The sequence below is a fragment of the Lottia gigantea genome, assembly GCF_000327385.1.
Source record: "Lottia gigantea unplaced genomic scaffold LOTGIsca_18, whole genome shotgun sequence".
NCBI classification, from domain to species: domain Eukaryota; kingdom Metazoa; phylum Mollusca; class Gastropoda; family Lottiidae; genus Lottia; species Lottia gigantea.
The window spans coordinates 2,131,656-2,151,071 of NW_008708301.1; the positions used below are offsets into that span (position 1 = coordinate 2,131,656).

Below are 19,416 nucleotides of genomic sequence, written 5' to 3' on the forward strand. Positions count from 1 at the left end.
AATTCGAAACAAAGTAGCAATAAGAAAATGTACACTACCAGTTCAAAATGACAAGAATTTGGAAATAAAATAGTGTGGAAAAAAACATAAACGAATATGAGCTGAAATTAAGTTCTATCAATTTGTAAAGCAATTATTTAAACAACAAATCCCCGCAAATACAGATGTAAATACAGGTAAAACAGCTTACAAAATAGCACTACTATCATGATGAATGACTATTAATGAGAAATGAACAATAATATATGAAAGGATATGAATACGCATATACAAAGTGACAAAATAGCACTGATATATATATATATGTATATATATACAAATGACTTTAAAAAAAGGTCATTTTAAAAACAATTCACAAAATATTTTAATTAAATGGCTTTTATCAAAATGTGTAAATTATTGAAATGTCGAAGATATTTACACCTGTGCATAGATATCTTTTTCCAATTAAACATAAATATAAATCTCATGTCAACAAGTCGATGCTTCCCTTCTCTCCAAGACTTGTTTATCAAATAAATAATGAAAAGCACCAAAGAAGTTTGTGAGACAGTAATCATGGACGCCACCAGACAGGAAAGGAGCCTTGAGATCGATTAGTAAGTTAACTGTTGCATAAAGACCTGTGAATAAATCACAATCTAGATCAAGAATTAAGGCTGTAGTGATAGTTAACATGTCATCACAGCATGACGACTCACCATCACTAATCTTCACCAGTTGATTATTCATAAACCTGAATGACTTTGTCAACCATCGTAATTTCTCCAGCAAGGGCTTGGCTGCTATTGCTTCTTTGATAAATTCCACAGCAGGACTTAACAGTTTTTCTAATGCTTCTTTATAACACTCTTCTACAGTTTTTGATGCATGTGTGTCACCCACATGAAGCACTTGTTCACTCTCTGTATAAGTTGCCATTGAATCAAAACTCATAGATCTGGGTTTATTTGCAAATGAATGTGGATCTAAAACATTGTGAATCACATCTGGAACAGATTCACATTCTTTATCTGCCAGTGAATAAAGCTGCTCTAGTGTACACTTTGAAATTTCCAGACTACTCACAGATTTGCGACTGGAAGACTCAACGTCAGAATTCGAGCGTCCCAAACTTGCTTCAGAAGATGAAACAGAACTATTATCGATATCCATCAAATCTTCAAAACTTTGTCGCATCAACATCTTGAAAAATTTATCATCAATTATAAATTCTGAGAGGGAAAGTTTGACCAAAGATTTGTAAAGTGTATGACAAGGTTTCTTATAAACAGCGGTGTAGAGCTCGAACATTTTTTTCATCACCTTATCACAAAGTATAGCTTCATAGCTTATCCATAATTTATTAAAATGTCTTTCTTCTATTTCTGGAATGGTTGTCAAAAATAAATTACACATTTTTTCGATGCTGTTACGGAAATCCTGGCCAATGTCACACATGGAACGTTTGAGCGAACTAGTTGATAAGTCTGCCAATTCATCACTCACAGATTGGGATAATGTTCTAGTACTTCGCTTGGTTCTGGAAGATTCTCCAACAACTCTTAGTAATGTTGTGTCAACCTCTTTCTCTAATGTTAAAAAATGTTCATCAACACTGGAATCAAAAACATGTGGTGGGTCAGTATTACTTTCACTGCCTGCAGATATTGGCAAGGTTTGAGCTTCAGGGATGGAAGTTAAAGAGGAAACCAAATCATTTTGGTCATTCACATAAGATGATCTTGTTAATGTAAGTGTGTCCTCCACAAGAAGTGATGAGATTCTCGAATGACCACGTAAATCATCACCAAACTCAATCCTAATTCCAAACTGTTTCATCTCACTCAAAGCTGCATTTGTTTTCTCTATCAGTAGAGCTACAGTTTGTCGATGGATCAGGTTTATTTCGCCATCAGGAGTCCATAAGGCATTTTTAATCTTATCGTCTATAGTCATCCAAGATTCTGGTCTTAAAATTCCACCTAACACATCAAGAGAGTATTCACTACCATCAGTAATGGAGGTTCTTGGATGACCCGAAGTTGGACTCAATCCCCCTCTTTCCAATTCTTTCAGAGAATTCTTAATTGCCTCTCTCACTGTAGTTATTTTCAGTTTTTTTAACACAAGTTTATGAAGCTCTTCCTTTTGCTCTTGCAGTCTGATAGAAAGTTCTTTATAAATGTCATGAAACACATTTTGTTTAATCTTCACACTCTTCTTCAACCTTTTCAATTTATCTGGACGTGATGTCACATTCTTAATATTCTCCCGCACAGTTTGTAGCTTTTCAAGTCTATAGAATGCCCTATCTCTATCTAGGCGGTATTGCCTCAACTCTGAAGTCACAGAATCTGTATCATGGATTTTATTAATGTGCTGCTGAACCTGTAGAAGCTGGGAATCAAGACCTAAAATCTCTTTTTCTATATGTAAGAGGAAAAAAGACAGAAACTCCTTATTGCAACATCTGACATGAGATTCTACATGCATGCTTTCCGTTCGTATAAGTCTGTGTCGTTGCTTTTCTAAATTGTTTGTAGATAAATCCACAGATTTTCCTTTATCAACAATTTCTTTTTCAGTCAATTCAAGTAAAGAATTTACATGATCTGCTGCCTTATTAAGTCTTGGTATGTCTTGAATAGAAAAACGTAAAGAGGGCAAAATGTAGCAATGAATGATTCGCACCACTTCACACATGAACTTTTGCTTGTTTATGTTTCCAGCATAAATGAGGTCCATAACTTCAATGGCATGATCAGTCAATTCATCTACAATTGGGTCATAATCATATATGTCAATTTCTTCAAAAAGGCGTTGTCCATTTGGTGGGCAGCCTTCAAGAAGTGTATCAGTATGTAAGTAGAATGGTTCAATATCAGTTCGATACCACACAATGTCACGTTTATCACAATCTATATAAATAGTTGACACCATGTATGTTTTAAACCACAAGACTGATTCAATAAACTGGAATGATTCTCCTTCATTTTGAATGTCAGATAAAACTCTGCCATTAACAGTTGGTTTATGGGCGTCTTCGAATCGGACATTTTCCACCGTCCGAATACTGCTTCCTTTCTTCAATATGATCAACATTTTCAAAAAGATGCAGGACGTAAAAAAGGGCAAAGTTCCGTCTGACTCATATTATTTACTTATGCGTTTCTAAACTTTGTTTATTCAGGAAGTCGGGTACAAAAACTGAACAGGAAATGAGCAATAGGAACTGGAAGTCAGAGTGAGTCTGGTAGATCGAGAAATTTTACGAGAATAATGCGATGGAACGTTTCGTACTAGGCCTAATAGCAACAATCAAATACTTTCATTCTTTTCATTTAATTAATGTTAAATCTTATTATTTATATACTTCATTATTGAATTAATCTTCTTGCTTCACAACCTAAGATTTGTATAATTACAATTTCTTCACGGTAATTTGTCCGCTTACACCAGGTCTGTGTACGAAACGCCCCACTCTGTAAGTATCGAACAGTTTTCAATATTGCTTGTATCGGTAACTTGAAAACTTGGATATAAACTGTATATGACAAGGATCACGATTCTTAACGTTGAGACTGTCACTGTCTAATTGACAGTTCTATTAATATTATCTTCTTATAATCTGCAAGTTCAATAAGCCATGCCCTTCCACGACTCCCGAAACGAGACTTGCCCGGGTTTGAAAAATCATTTACAATTTATTCTATACTGACTTATAGACCTACCCTAAAAACTTTGAAGTGGCTGTTTTCAAATATTTTCTATTATCTTTTCAGATTACCTAATAAATGTAGAGTATAAAAATAGTTTAATCATATGTTCTGAAAATATTTATAATGGCTCAGTTAAGTTCCACAGTAAGAAGACTTGTTCCTGTATTAGCTTCCTATGGCAGCTTATTGAAGGGAAGACAATTAACTATATTATCCAGAACACAATTAATTTATGTGAACCAGCATATTAGTTTCCAACCCCAAACTTTACATGCTGTTGTAACTTTTCGAAATTATGGGAGTAAGAAGTCTAAAAAAGACAAGGGCAAAAAGGTTGAGATGTTAAAAGATGAAGAAATTGATGGTATTATTGATAAAGATAAACTGGAAGAGGATATTAAATTTTATGTTCATAAACTAAAAGAAAAATTCATGCGAGAATTATCATTACAAATAACTCCTATAAATTTAGACCATATAATGATTGACACAAAAGAAGGGAAGTTCCATTTGAATGATATAGCGATAGTCAGTTTGAAAGATCCCAAACTCATTCTCATTGATGTTAGCTCGTATCCCAAATATGTGAAAAATGTTCGAGATTCTTTAATAAAATCTGCCTTTAATCTTGATGCACAAATATCAGGCACCACACTTCATTTACCAATACCAACAGTCACCTTGGAACGAAGACAAAATCTGATTAAAGTGGCTACAAGTATGGCAGAAAAGTGTAAAGCTGATATCAGAAATGTTCAAAGTAAATATAGGAAGAAAGTTCAGTCTGCCAAAGCCCAGTATAGTAAAGATTTTTTATTTAAAATAGACAACATGATAAATGGAATAATTAAAGAATACACAGAAATAGTAGATCAGATGAGAGACCATAAACATCAAGAATTACAAGAAGAAAGTGTGGACATATTTTCATAACTAAGTCTAACCTTGCTGTGTTAACTTTCCTTTCAAGACCAAGTAGTAGTACAATATACTTGAATATTTCAAAATTTTTTTATACATTGTCATGAAAGGAGTTATGAAGTTTTTAGTTAATTGCATGTCCTTTTCAACAAATAATTAAAAAAAAAAATGGTGCTAGTGAAATCTTGTCACTACCTCTTTTTGGTTAAATTGCTATAGGTGTAGAGAGTAACTTATAAACTGTCAATAATAACTACAGAATTTACCAAGTGTTGTATAAGATAATTACCAGTCATGTCTGGCTTATGATAATTAAATCATGTTAAACATGTCAACTATAGTGCTTGAATCTGACTCTACTGTCGATGCTGAATTCAAAATGGGCAATTCTGTGTAGGCATCATAGTTACAAGTCTCTCATAGAGCGTGTGGGAGAACTCTCCCACGAACGTTTTAAAAAAAATGAATTGAATTGGTGCATATCGAAACATATTTTGGGACTTAAAGGTATAATAATCATGTGGGGGTACAAACCATCGTGCAAACCATTTTCCTTGGGGGCACCGCCACTGGGGAATAGGAAGAGGAGATATTTCGTGTATTATCAAAATATTTCATTTTCACAGGAAAATCCCGTGACCTAAAATGATCTGACCACTGAAAACTGCCAATATGCTAGTTGAAAACATTAATGCAGCTTTCTCACCGAAAGCGATCTCCTGACAGCGATCACCAGAATTCAATTTCGTTTCGCTGAAGCGGTGCAAAACGCGACACACTGGCAGCGCTCTTACCCAGTGTAAACTATTGCGCTCTCAACAAAATGAACGAGCCAACGATCAAGATGCCAAACGAATACAATGGTAGAATTCAGTTTCTATTGTACTTTATTATTGTCTTCTTTCTAAGAATGCAGCCGAATGGGCGTGTCCGACTTATATATCTGTACCAAGAGAAGTTGCTCTGGCCTTGACCATACCACCCCTCGATTATACACGTGAATCAATAGCAGGTTTTCCCTATGTAGAATGCCTGAAATGTACGTTGTGTTTATACTTCATATGTGCTGTTGTATAACAGTTGATGTCGGTTTGAAAAGGGGTTTCTGCAAAGTTTCAGTGTTTCAAAACAATAAAAAGATATTTATTTGGAGGCTAACTTATTTATTCCGATAAATAGATTGTTCCTCAAAATAATATTAAATAATGAAAAAATTTTAACTTATAGGATTTAACTGTTAAAATTTGTGTATTCTGATGTCTCCCAGAGGATGAAGGGAATGGGGTGATTTAGATGTCTGAAACCTGTCAAGTTTACATTATATTACAGTAAATAACGTTTACACAGAAACAGCAACTCATTATTTACACGCATACCGAGTAAAGCGATAGATAATTGAACTTTATGTAGATGTATCACAATTTGGGCATTTGGCTGTTTTGAAAACTTCATTGGTCACTTCTCATATTTTCCCGCCATTGAAAAGCGAACAAAGAATTTGTATGTATAGAAGAAACAACTGCTGGGTACATGGCTATTATAATACAGCTATATAAAATTGGATTATTTACGCAGACGACAATCAAAATACATTAATAATACAATTAAAGTGAAATAAAATCGTATCTTTGGGAGAAACATTAGCTCTGCTACAATATACTGTTGACAGACATTTCGGAAAATTGCAATTATACAAAAAGGTAAGACTTGAAGTGTATTCTAGCCACAGAAAACCGCAATGCTATTTTCAGAAAAGTCATATCAAAATGCTTCCTATTTCTATAAAGTCTTTCACGGCATAGGTCGAATTTATACCATCGAAGTTTTCAACCCCGTTTCAACCTGTCAGTGATGCATGTTAGAGGGAAGTTGTTCGGGTGGGACAATAAACCGAGGCTCCGTGTGCTACAGGCTGTGTACGTTAAGATCCCTCGACATATGGAAATGATTTGTTTTTACCCCAGAATGTAGCAGTGTAGGTTTTTTCAGTACGTTTTGTGGCAAAAGCAGAGATTCAATAGTTATCCAATCTTAATATATCAATGTCAATTATGGCTAGCGTAATTCCTACTACCCGTCCAATGTTAATGGTTACATTATAAAAGTTACAGACAACGAAAGGTAAAACTCGAGTGTTTTAAATCCTTTTTTAGCATGTAAAAGGCTTTACAGCCTTCAACAGCATGGACATTTTTTTCAATTTCCTAATAATTCCTTGTTTACTTTCAGCAACTCAAAAGACAAACAGTAAAGATGAAATTCAATGAAACACCATTTGGCATTCCTATCATTATACCGCTTGGCCCACTGGAACCATTATTTAAAAAAGCAAACAAACTTTTTGCTGCCAGTTTCAACTTCCAGAGAGAGTGCAGAGTGTCCAACTGTGCTTCTTTTGTAAATGTGATTTTAAGGCGATGTCTTGGTAGTATCGGATTTGAAACAAATGGTTTGCTTGAACATGGTCGAATTCAACTTTAAGGTGGAATCGAAATCGCGCATGTATGGTTAGATATAGCAGGGTATATCATTGATAATACTTATGTTGAAGATATACCTCTAGAAATGTACTTTGAAATGAAAAAATCAGCAAATTATATACCATTAACTAATACACATGAGTTATTGAGTTGTTTGGGTGATGAAGAAACACGCGCAAAGGGAATACCAGACCATGACTATGAAGCCTTTGAATGGTCCTTAAAGACTTCAAACGAGCAAAAAGTAATGGCTCTCTCTGTCAACAAGCTCCAACTGTTGGCCTATAATGCTAAAATGATGAAATTTATGTATGAAACTTTTGATGTTGAGTTACCAGAAATAAGGAAGGAGAAAGTCTGTTGGAATTGTGATCAAATATCGGAATCTCTGAAATCATGTTCTAAATGTAAGGTCGCTCAATATTGCAGTAGAAATTGTCAGAAAACTGATTGGGTTAAAATTCATAAACGAGTTTATCTTCCACCAAATTCATACTAAAAATGTGTTGATGGTTGGCCTTCGGTCAATCATGTAAAGCAGTCAAGTATAAAAAAGTGCATTGTGCAGTGTGTGACTTTGTTACAATACAATTCTATCCTCAACTACAGTATTGTTAGCAACATTTCCTTGTAACTTGTCTTGATTCATCATGTCACAGTGTTATCATTAATTTGATTAAATAACATTAACAATCATTATATTATGAACTTCATATCAAACTTTTCAATAACTAATTAAATGACTGCATTAAATACAAGTCAACTGATACTGAAATAGTGTGTAAATTGTTTTTGAAATTGTGTTTCAAGTTATATAAGATATAGTACATTTGATCACTAATTACAGGCAAGAAAAGATACAGAGGTCAATTACAATAAAACAATTTAGTTGTAGCCTGTACAGTTTTCAATCACTTTTTATCTTAACCCAAAATAAATTAGCTTGTTCATGACTTTGTTGAGGGATGTGCACAAATATCTTGGCTAAGGTATACAATAAATTCATTTTCAAACAAGGATTACAGTCGAGGTATATGTGAGGCTAGAATAGAAGGGATGTATAAGGGGTCGATTAAAGGTTCAACACCACCCTTTTTATGTTTCTGATGTGTTTTTATATGTTCACTAGCTTCTACTGGGTCATAAGATCTTTTACTACAGCAATCACATTTGATATAGAGTATTTTCCCTGAATGACAAATACGGACATGTTTTACAAGCTGTCTTCCTGTAGCATGTTCTTTACCACACACTCCACAAGTAAAGTGTTCATACTTTTTATGGGTTAACATATGGTTTTTGAGATTGGCTGGAGTATGAAAAACCTGACCACAAGCACCACAATCAAACAAACCATCTCTTTGATGTATGTAGATGTGTTTCATGACATTTTTGGTTAATGATTTCCCACATATAGGACAGTCATATACAGCTTTATTATGCACTTTCATATGGCCCACTAAATTACCTTTGGCTACAAATGCTTTCCCACACACATGACAAGTATGAGGTTTTTCTCCAGTATGAAGTTTCATGTGTGCTTTTAAGTTTGAATTATATCTGAATTTCTTGTGACACATTCCACACTCGAAAGGAAAAATATCTCGATGGATTTTCTGATGCTGTGCAACATCTCCACTCCTTAAGAAATGTTTCCCACAAATATGGCACTGAAAAGGTTTTTCATTTGAATGAACTTTCATATGATTAGCAAGATTTCGTTTATTTTTTATTTGTTTTCCACAAATATGACATTCACAAGTTGTTGTTTGCAGATGTGATTGAAGGTGATTAGTAAGTGATTCTTTATGAAGGTATGATTTGCCACAAGTGCCACATTCATAGGCTTTCCCATTGTGAATTTCTAAATGAACTGTTAAACGACTTCGATATTGAAATAATTTACCACAAACTTCACATTTGAAACGTTTCCCATTTTTTCTTGCATCATCACCTAAACTATAATGGATGTTGTCAAAATCCTTATGACTGTGGCTTTCCAAATGAACGGCCAAGCGACTACGATAGTGAAACCATTTACTACAAATCTTACACTGAAATCGTTTACTACTTTCATTTTTCTTTGGCTTTTCGACTGATACATGATCGTTGAAGTGTCTGGCTTCCATATTCAATCCGAACTAAAATGAGAAATCTTCAATTAGACATTAGTTATCCTTTGTTCCAATCTATGCATCAGACATGCACATATCATAGACATAGTGTTAGCACAAAACTTATACAATGGCTTTCTTTGGAACACGTAAAACCATAGGCCTAGGCCTATACTGTCTTTCCTGATGCACCATAGTCAATATAAAAGCAATACACACATTTGATGTCAAATCAGGAACAAACAATGAAATATCAAGACAATTCAGCTTGAAGCTGTGTCAAGAAACTCTTAGAATTAATACCATGATAACTGAAACCTTTATCATTATCAAAAAAAAGTTAGTGAGGTCAGCTGAAGCTGTCCATGTCAGTATTTTAAAATCCATATCTTGCACAGCATGTACACTCTTTTGACAAAGTCAAGTTTTTGGACTATGCAGTCTGTAATATCAAATGCACTTTGCAATTGCAGTGCCAGTTGCTTTTCAAGTTGGTCACTAAAGATATTATCACATAACAATTAACAAGTGCTATGTATTTCTTAATGTTTACATCCATAAAAAAGGGGAAAAAAATCTCGAATTGATTATTATAATGGTATTGATTTTGCTTTTGTCTCGAGGAAATGGACTTCACGGGATTAATTTGACGAGACGTTTCGTATCATTCTTAGAGATATTTCGTTACTTATTCATAATTCGAACGTGTGCACCTGCCAAAGACTTTTTTTTTTATCTTTAATAATTTTTGGTTCTGGAATTTAAATTTTGTGTAATGGATATTCTTGCAAGTAGGTTAATAACAGAACCTTTACATTTAGCACATCTGCAAGACATTGGTTCTTTTGATATTAGTGTGGAAATAGAGTGAGCAAAATTTTCTTTATACTTTATATAGATTTGCTGTGGACTCCTTGTTTATCATGACATTATTTTTTGTGCAGAACCTCAATTAATATAATAATAACTCTGTTTTAATTATTTATTATAATCCCTACATAAGGACCCAGCCAAACCGGATTCACATGCCAATACACTTTTCTCCCACTTGGAAATTTGGGGAAAACTGAAATAAAAACAAAAAGTTGATACATAGACAAATTTATTACCTTGAATTATCTATTAAACATGCACAATCAAATTAGAATTACTAGTTCTGGGTGATCTGTATTTAAAATATTGAATATTGTACATTCTTAACATGACTGACAGGCCTACCATCAACATGCATAAGCATACCAAGTTTCATCACGATCAGGCAAAAGTTGAAAGTTTTGCCTTAAGATTCAAAAATTTGATTCATGCGAATACATTGAAGGACCATACCTCAAAAAATGGTGCATTTTTAAATATTGATGATTCAAATATTCAAATTGCAAGTATACAATATACATACTAAATTTCATCAAGATGCAATAAAAACTCTAGTCTGTAATGCATCAGCAAAAAATTATGGACTTAAGGGCTGACAGACAGACAGGAGCAATAATGTTTATAGTACTTGACACAAGAGTTAAGATTTTTGTGCACCTATTTCATTTAAGGTTTATCATAGGTTTTTCCACAAATATGACATAGATTTTTTGTACCCTCAATATGTATAGCAATATGTATCCTATAATGATATTGTTTCTCAAATACTTTACAACAAATTCCACAAACATACCCATTTTCATTATGATATAGAACTTCATCAGAGTCATTGTTTGTAGCATCACTAAGCTTGATCCCTTTACGTTTCAAAAAGCGAAAAAACCATCCATTACTTTCTCGAAAATCTTTCAATTTTAATTCCTGTGCTATTATCCTGGCCTTGGAACGTAGTTGATGTTCAGTCACCCCACAGCACTCAGATTCATGTTCGAGAGCATATTTACTCAGTTTGTCTTCTAAGTCTACATATTTTCCATTAAAACAACATCTCAATGATTTCCTATTTCCATCTGTTTTTTCCAGAACTTGACGTGTTTTCTGCCATATACCCACACTGGATCTATTGATACCATATTTCTCCACTGCTGCTTTGAATCCATACTCGTCTACATATTTCACCACTTCCAATTTAAACTGTGTTGTATAGGATGCTCGGGCATAATCAGCTCTTTTTGTCATGAATCCTTTCAAGTTTTTTCGCCTCACAAAGTTGAAGTACCAACTCAAACTGCCAGTAAAATTAGTAATATTCATTTCGCTGGCAAACTTTTTAGCTTGAAAGATAACATTAGCCTTACGTAACTCATCACTATACTTTACATCTTGGCGTTCAATTATAAAATTCCTCAATCTCTCTTCCAGTTCAGGCCACTGTTCCTTTAACCCCGCTGGTTTATAAGGTACATAATCTTCTTTCTCTAACTCTGATTTTTTCTTTCTCCATTGACGAACATTAGATTCTGTGATACCAAAATGTCTGCTTGCTGCATGGTTTCCCCCTCTCTCCTCTGCAAACTTCACAACCTGTAATTTAAATTCTGTGGTGTAATTTTTTCTACATTCAACTTTAGAGCGATTTGTAATTGTCAGATTATTTCGATGGAGAAATGCACTATACCAAGTAGAAGTTGCTTTGAATTTCTCAAATTTCAATTCCTTTGCAAGGTCTTCTGCCTGTTTAAAAATCCATTGTTTGCAGAGATCTTGTGAATCTCTTCCTTTTCGATCAATTAGCTCCATCAATTTATCATCGACTGCAGCCCATCTCCTGCAACGGCCTCGGAAAGCAGTTTTAGTTCCAGTTGCTCTCTCTAAACTTGTCTTCATTTTTCTCCATTGTCGGACACAACCCTCTGGTATATTGAACTGCCTGCTTGCTGCTCGATTTCCACCCATTTCTTCAGCAAATTTTATTATATCTAGTTTTTTATTTGCAGTGTATGACCTTCGCAATGAATTGCTATGAACTGATGGCAAGGTCTCCTCATCCTTAACACTTTTGGCCTTCTTTTTTCTATGATTTGCTCGTCTAGCTTTCTGGCGTGCAGATCTTCTTACTGCTGCACAATCCACATCTAAAGTATCTAACTTAGTCTTCAGTCTATTGTCACATTTTTCAAGAATGTCTAATACCAATGATTTACACTTTGTTAAATTCTTTATCCCCATCTTCCGGGCTATTTTCTTTGCTTCCTTTATCAGATTATTCTCATTTAATATTAAAGAGGTGTTTGATATGAACGACTCCATTTCTAATAGGAATTTGTGCCACTTGTCATTTTTGGGATCATGGATAAGCTCCTGAGTATCATCATGTATCTCTTCCTCTAAACTGACTTCATCTGCAATGTCTACACCAATTAGACAGTTATCAATTTCTATAACTTCGTACTTAATGTCTTCATTGACAACAATCAGTTCAGGCTTCATCTTATAACAATAGTCAGTAAATTATTATTTTAACGCATTTAAAAATTATCATATTATCCTTTAATATTAAGTTAAGACCCACAGGTATTGAATTTAGATTTAGATACCTGTAAAAGAAGATCGAAAATTTCATGTTCTTAATCGTGCAAAACACTGTTCACAGACAAACCAGTTCTCGTTACTTATGAATAAGTCAGAATAAGTCAAACTCAAATCCTGGTATGGTCAGTTTCATCGGACTACTAAAATTGACCAAATTTTGTGAATCTATCTAAGAGCATGTCTTTGCGTAGCCATGGCCTACAGTTATCACTAAAATTCTGCAATGGTCTATTTTTGTATTATCACATAAGTCATAAGTTATATCATAACACCTAAGCCAAGCGCATTGTAATGCGATACGAACAAAAGTATGTTTACAGGTATGCTTATAATGGGACGATTCGGCCTAGCCTACAGTACGGACATACTCGTCAAATCATTCCCGATTAAGTCGAACTACATTCGAAAGTTCGAATTATTCAACGCGGTTTTGCGGTGTAATTTCCATATCTGGTAAGTACCTTGTAAGTTAAAAAATATTTTTAATTGATCGGGAGACGATTTCTTTAGACTGATAGTTTTAATCTTAATTTTCTGAACCCGATCTGCTACACCATACAATATTATTATGTCATACAATATTACTGTATATGTAAATTATAATGACTATGTAATGAGACTAGCTACAACAGCAGCATTTCAGTCTGTAATAACTATATGGCCTGTTAACAAACGAAGTCCCTGTTTATCCTATACGATTCAAAGCTTATCTCATGCTCAGTATTTTTCTCTTTTTGCTTTCTCTGTGACAAATTCCCTCTAATGTGCATATTCCAATATTGAATAGTAAGCCTGTACTTTAGGCTACAATTGTACAAAGGTCATATCTCTATCTAGCCTATCTATGGCGAGTTTAAACTCTGGGTCTGGAAGTCTGGGTGTGTAGATTATATGGCAGACTTACAAACGGGTTTGGTCGGTTTTTGTCGCAGACTAGAGTCTTGTCAAGTTTCACTGCAGGCACAGGTGATATAAAATCTCCAGTAGGTCGTTTTCCGCTTTGTCGATAATCACAAGCTGATCATGCAATTGAAGTGACAATCGGCGAGAATGATTTGATGTTCAAAATCCTGTCTGCAACACGATTTACTTGACTAGGAAGCATGGGCACATTTGAGATTTTTTTTCTCAAGATATGCATCGGCAACGAATAACCATTTGTGTGCCCTCAGAATTAGGACACCTTTTTCAATTACGTTTGTATGTTTCTACAAAATCATAGCTGGTTACGGGGTGGTTTTCCTGTGATGTTGGTCAAATGGGCGGCATTTAACAAGTGTCTTATCAATCGGATGTGACAATAACCATGGTCATGTATGTAGGCTAAATTCAAGCCAAAAGTTAGCATATTTGCAATGGAATAATGGCATCTTCACAAGGCCAAGCTTTTATAAAATGTGTCTAATACCTTTATTTCTTAGCTTGTATTGCAGTAAATGCAGCAATTTGATTATTGTGTTATTATGTTAGCTCTCAACACATAGTCTGTAAATCATAAGCCTTGTACAGTTTGTATGTCGTGGGCTGCATTTACTAGCATACAATCCAAATTACTGCATTCTGTGTTACAAGTAAAGAACTCCATGAATTATGACAGGGCCTATATAAGATGCAGATAGTAATAGCTTGGTATTGTGAAGATATAATCATTGACATTAGACATGGAAATCAGAGTGGTTGCCTAAAATGAAAGATAAATATGTTTGTATAAATAAGCTTGTACAAAAGTTTGAAAACTGCTTTTGAATCGCAGTTCCAATTGATTGCCTGGCTTGGATTTTGAGATGGCTTCATAATTTTCAATGAATCAATGATTTTTCTTCCAGATATCTGAGCTTTTAGACACCTACTACTACATTTGGATTTTACAATTGCAAATCATGTCTTTGTTAAACAAGAAGTCAGTTTGTGTTATAACTGGTGCAAGTCGTGGTATTGGGGAAGGTCTAGCTATTCAATTTGCCAAATGTATAGCACAAGACAGTGTTCTTATCTTATTGGCTAGAAGTGTACCTGATTTAGAAGTGGTACAAACAAAAGTGTTAGCATTACCAGAATGTAAAAAGAGCAATGTAAAAGTAATTATTAAAAGGTTTGATCAGGGATCTACCAATAAGGAAGATTTTGAATCATTATTTTCAAGTATTTTTAAGGAAAATAACATCTTTGTTAGTGAATTCCAGCAGGGTATTATGATTCATAATGCAGGCACATTAGATGAAACAAAGTTTTGTAAAAACTTGCACTATATATCTAAAACTGGTCAATTTTTTCAAATAAATTTAACAGGGATGATCACATTAAATGCCATTTTTTTGCAAGAATTTTCCAAACTGTCTAAAGTTGTTGTAAATATGTCTTCGTTAGCTGCTGTTATGCCTATTAAAAGTTGGGGACTGTATTGTACTGTAAAATCAGGTCGTGATATGTTCTTTAAGATCTTAGCCATTGAGGACCCATCAATTCGTGTTTTGAATTATGCTCCTGGACCAGTGAAAACCGATATGATGAATATTGTTCAGACACAGTCAGAAGACACAGAAATCCAGGAAACATACCAGAAATTGAATAAGGAGGAGAAACTACTTACTGCAGAAATGACCTGTAGTAAATTCATGGAGATTTTAGAGCTTAACAAATTTGAAAGTGGGGTTCATATTGATTATTATGATGAATATTAAAATCTAGTGGTAGTTTTCTAAAAAAAAAAATAGTATTAAAGTGAAAATCTATTTTAAAATCCATTGCTAGTTTTAGTGAACTTAATTATAGTTCAATATCAATTCATTTACATATTGTAATCTGTACAATTTTTTAGTTTTAAGAATATCCCACTTAAGGAGAAATACAGGTAGATTTCACAGGGACCAATCAAGGATATGTTTTCAAAATTAATAGAAAGATGATCCCCATTTCAGAATATATATATAAATATTTTATTGCATTATTCTATATATAGAAATAGAAATATTAAAACAGAACTTTTAAAGAATGAAAATATTTTATTATTGTATTATTATAGATGTATAGAATAATACAATAATAAAATATTTTCATTCTTTAAATAGTGCTCAATACATCAATTGTAGAGCGATATCGAAATATTAAAACAGAACCTATAAAAAATCTTGCTACTCAGAGTTTCACATTATGCGATCTTCAGACAACTGACTTATTTTCAGCCTGCGTCCCTACTGAAGATGGACATGTAGAACTTATTCTCATATCTACACTTCGAGACGTTTGTTTAAAGAAGTATGTTAAGGGGCATTAATGATGGAAAACATTTCAGTTAAACACAAGTTACAGGTTGTTTTTTCAATGAGTAATTAAATGTAACTCGCTTTGGTTGTTCCATTTTGGTTTTGAACTTTTGAAACATACAGATAATAATATACTTAATGAATTTTTTTCCCTTTAAATAAGTTATTTATACTGTCTAGTCTATGTTGATATTCCTGGTGTCTGTTGATAAGGTTATACTAGTCATAGAAATATAAAGATGATATTATTTTATTATATTTAAATTGTATAATGTGAACATGTTAGCCCTGTCAAGCTATTATGTCAAGCTATTATGAACTTTGCACTTATACCTTGACTGCAATTGCCACCTTTCTTTTATCATGGAAGTTTGAACATTAACAAATACATTCAATCAGAGGCTCTGATAGAAAGTCTGTGAATACAAATATTTTGCTGGCATACAATCCTTTCAAATCGCTGCATTCTGTGATACAAGTGGCTGTTACAGTCAAGGTATAAGTAAGGAGTTCATAATAGCTTGACATTGTAAAGATGCTGTCTGGCATCTATCTACATTAAGCTGATATAGAATAAAACTGAAAAGCTTGTATGAATCTATAACTTACTGATTTAAGAAAAAATAATTTTATGGATACAGACTTCTGTTATTATTTGAACATAACGTTTCATTACACATATAGGTAAGGTTCTCCAGTGATCACCTGAGAACATTACCTTTATGTGTAATGAAACGTGTTCAATAATAAATAGAAGTCTATATCCAAAAAGTTGTTGTTTCTTAATGTGATGTGATACTTCTAAATGTCTTACAAGGATAATGTACTGATAACTACTTACACATTTTGGAAATCTTTTGCAACCAATGCATTGATTATAAATAAGATATATCAGAGGGTATTCATGAGTCAGTAAGTTTCAGGCTATTATAAGAATATCTTTTAATCCTATTTTATAAACATATATATCAAGTGATAACATTTTATCAATTCTGGTAGGCTTACATACAATTTCATTTTAACATGTTGCAAAATCAGGATATTCTGTAATGACCCTGTGACTGGCACCAGATCACAGGATTTGTAGTACAGTGTTGGACACAGAGACATTGTAGAATATCAGGTGATGGAAGTAATGGTAATGAACGGTTAAGCTTTGTTTAGATGCTATGCCAAAACTGGCTTTTGTCATGTTGGAAAATAAAAAAAATCAGCGATCCAAAAGTGGATTGGAGCTACTTAAAACTGACATTAAATCTGTAGACCTAAACGTGCCAATATTCCATCAGTTTATCACATCTGAGGTATATTAATCGGGCTACAGTCTGATCTTCCATTGTACATGTTTTTCTGGTAAATTAGAGGTGAACTGGTGAACTAGATGCCAGATTTATTTCTGATAAGGCCAAGGGATACTGATAGCTGAGATTAACAGTGGATAAAGCAAATATATAACAACTCTATGTATGAAAGATAGCTTCCCAGGCAAGATAAAATACGCCCACTTCCAGCTGTCAGAAATGATTACAAAGTCTTTTGTGGCTTAAAATGGATTTTCAAATAATCTTAAAAATATTTTTAAGTCAAGTCAAAATCTAATAGACAATTCATCTAATTACTACCATTTTCAAAATTCACAGAGATCTCATCAATATATATATATACATACCAAGTTTCATCAAGATCAGATAAAAAAAAAAAGCCTGGCAAGCTATCTTCAATAACAAGGGCAATAACAATTTGTCCGATTTTCTTTAGAGTTCTACTTTGAGTGATTATAAACACTCACACAAAACTTTGTCAAAATCTGTTCAGAAACCAGCTATCTATCGTGGCCACAACAATTATGGACGAACAGACAGACAGACCAGACAGGCTGTATACCACTATATATGGTCATACTAATGTGTGCAATAATATAGAGGACACTCAAACTTTTAAGTTGATCCAAATAATATGGGTAAACATTCAGAAAAATAATCTGCTATAGAAAAACTAAGTAGTTCTAAAGTCCAACATAATTCAAAAGTACCCTTCCTCAGGGACAGACACACATGAAATGTCAGTTGAAGTACACTTTTCTTAATAGTTGCTAATTCCAATATTTTTCTCATAGTAGGAATCCAATACGGCTTGATAAAATGATGATCATTCAATAGCCTAAGCTAATGAAGATGCAATATCCACATTATTTGGATCAACTGAAAATGGACCATACCCACGATAATGTGTGGGCGTATAAAAAGGCAAAATAAGATGCACTCTAAAAAATGTAAGCTTAAACTTAGTGAAATATTGTTTTAGAAAAAAGCCTGTCATTGGTGCCAATATTTTATTATATATACCGGTAGTTAATTTTTGTTAATCTTTTATGGTTGTGAATATACTGATCAATGAATTAATATTATATAATTATATACAATATATTCAAGAGTGTTCCTATTTTTCACATATATGTCACCCGTATCAATGCCCCAATCCTATATTAATAGTCAGTAGTTGAAGATGTTCTTAAATTACTAATATGTTCTATGTTCATTTAGCTGATTGTCAACATTGCCGACCATGGAATTAGAACTATTTCAATAGGGGTTTTGAGCACATAGAACCTTATTTCTTAACACAATAATAGTCAAAGGATTCACATTAGACCTAAATAAGCTTTTTACAACATCAAATAAAAGTTACTCTTTATCTTTAGCTGAAGATAAGGTAATTGTAACCGGTCCATCGTTGACAATATTCACCTGCATACTGGCACCAAATATACCATCTTTTATTTTGGACGGATCATATACTGCTTTCATTTGAGATAGAAAATCATTGTAGAATTCTTCAGATCGTTCAGGTGCCATTGCTTTATGAAAATCTGGTTTATTTCCCTTCAATATTGACATTAACGTAAACTGACTGACACTTAGAATTTCAAACTCTTTATCCATCACGTTTTTATTCCAACGTTTTCCATTCTCATCATCAAATATTCGCAAATTTAATATCTTCCTAACTAAATATTCAGAATCCTTTTTCGTATCTTGTTCAGAAATTCCAATTAAAACACATACACCTTTACCAATAGAACTGATGATTTCATTATCTACACTGACACTGGCTTTAGTTACTCTTTGTATAATAGCCTTCATGATATTATCTCTCTGAAACAAATAGAGAACTCATCATTCAAATTTTCACAACAATATGATTTTAGTTAGATCTATAAGTTTATGTCGTATATAGTTGAAATATGAGAAAATAAATGAATTTCCACAGAAATAGCATAGCTTAATATGCAGAGACTGGCTATAACCTATAAATAATATAATAGAATCATATTTAGTGTTGAAGGAAATTTCACAAGAGCAGCAGAGCTAATTTATCTAAAGAGCATACAATTTTTAATTCATAATAGTCAAATGAAATATACAGATACAGACAGTGACGAGAATATCTGAATAAAGGGTTGTCTTCCCTA

The 19,416-nt window shown here is 33.4% G+C and overlaps 6 protein-coding genes across 6 annotated transcripts; 2 read left to right on the top strand and 4 right to left on the bottom strand.

Moving 5' to 3' along the window:
* Window positions 1-471: 471 nt before the first annotated feature.
* LOTGIDRAFT_158848 (hypothetical protein) lies at window positions 472-3,084 on the bottom strand (the record flags this gene model as incomplete). The annotated part of the gene is made up of 1 exon (XM_009052271.1): window positions 472-3,084. The coding sequence occupies one exon, from the start codon at window positions 3,082-3,084 to the stop codon at window positions 472-474; it is 2,613 nt and encodes an 870-aa protein (XP_009050519.1).
* Window positions 3,085-3,271: 187 nt separating this feature from the next.
* On the top strand, window positions 3,272-4,955 carry LOTGIDRAFT_187118 (hypothetical protein). Its single transcript, XM_009052272.1, has 2 exons — window positions 3,272-3,466; window positions 3,765-4,955. Exon 2 carries the CDS (start codon window positions 3,825-3,827, stop codon window positions 4,632-4,634), a length of 810 nt encoding a protein of 269 aa, XP_009050520.1. The 5' UTR covers window positions 3,272-3,466; window positions 3,765-3,824; the 3' UTR covers window positions 4,635-4,955.
* A 3,253-nt stretch (window positions 4,956-8,208) lies between these two features.
* LOTGIDRAFT_82434 (hypothetical protein) lies at window positions 8,209-9,168 on the bottom strand (the record flags this gene model as incomplete). The annotated part of the gene is made up of 1 exon (XM_009052085.1): window positions 8,209-9,168. A coding segment is annotated over one exon (960 nt), but the record flags the coding sequence as incomplete, so codon positions are not given.
* A 1,587-nt stretch (window positions 9,169-10,755) lies between these two features.
* LOTGIDRAFT_158851 (hypothetical protein) lies at window positions 10,756-12,579 on the bottom strand (the record flags this gene model as incomplete). The annotated part of the gene is made up of 1 exon (XM_009052273.1): window positions 10,756-12,579. One exon carries the CDS (start codon window positions 12,577-12,579, stop codon window positions 10,756-10,758), a length of 1,824 nt encoding a protein of 607 aa, XP_009050521.1.
* Window positions 12,580-14,561: 1,982 nt separating this feature from the next.
* On the top strand, window positions 14,562-15,362 carry LOTGIDRAFT_114065 (hypothetical protein; the record flags this gene model as incomplete). The annotated part of the gene is made up of 1 exon (XM_009052274.1): window positions 14,562-15,362. The coding sequence occupies one exon, from the start codon at window positions 14,562-14,564 to the stop codon at window positions 15,360-15,362; it is 801 nt and encodes a 266-aa protein (XP_009050522.1).
* A 3,284-nt stretch (window positions 15,363-18,646) lies between these two features.
* Window positions 18,647-19,087, bottom strand: LOTGIDRAFT_57629 (hypothetical protein; the record flags this gene model as incomplete). The annotated part of the gene is made up of 1 exon (XM_009052071.1): window positions 18,647-19,087. A coding segment is annotated over one exon (441 nt), but the record flags the coding sequence as incomplete, so codon positions are not given.
* Between the last annotated feature and the right edge of the window lie 329 nt (window positions 19,088-19,416).

Bases quoted from the DNA above. Each gene is read 5' to 3' on its own strand.
- LOTGIDRAFT_187118 (XM_009052272.1), top strand. From the start codon at position 3,825: ATGGCTCAGTTAAGTTCCACAGTAAGAAGACTTGTTCCTGTATTAGCT.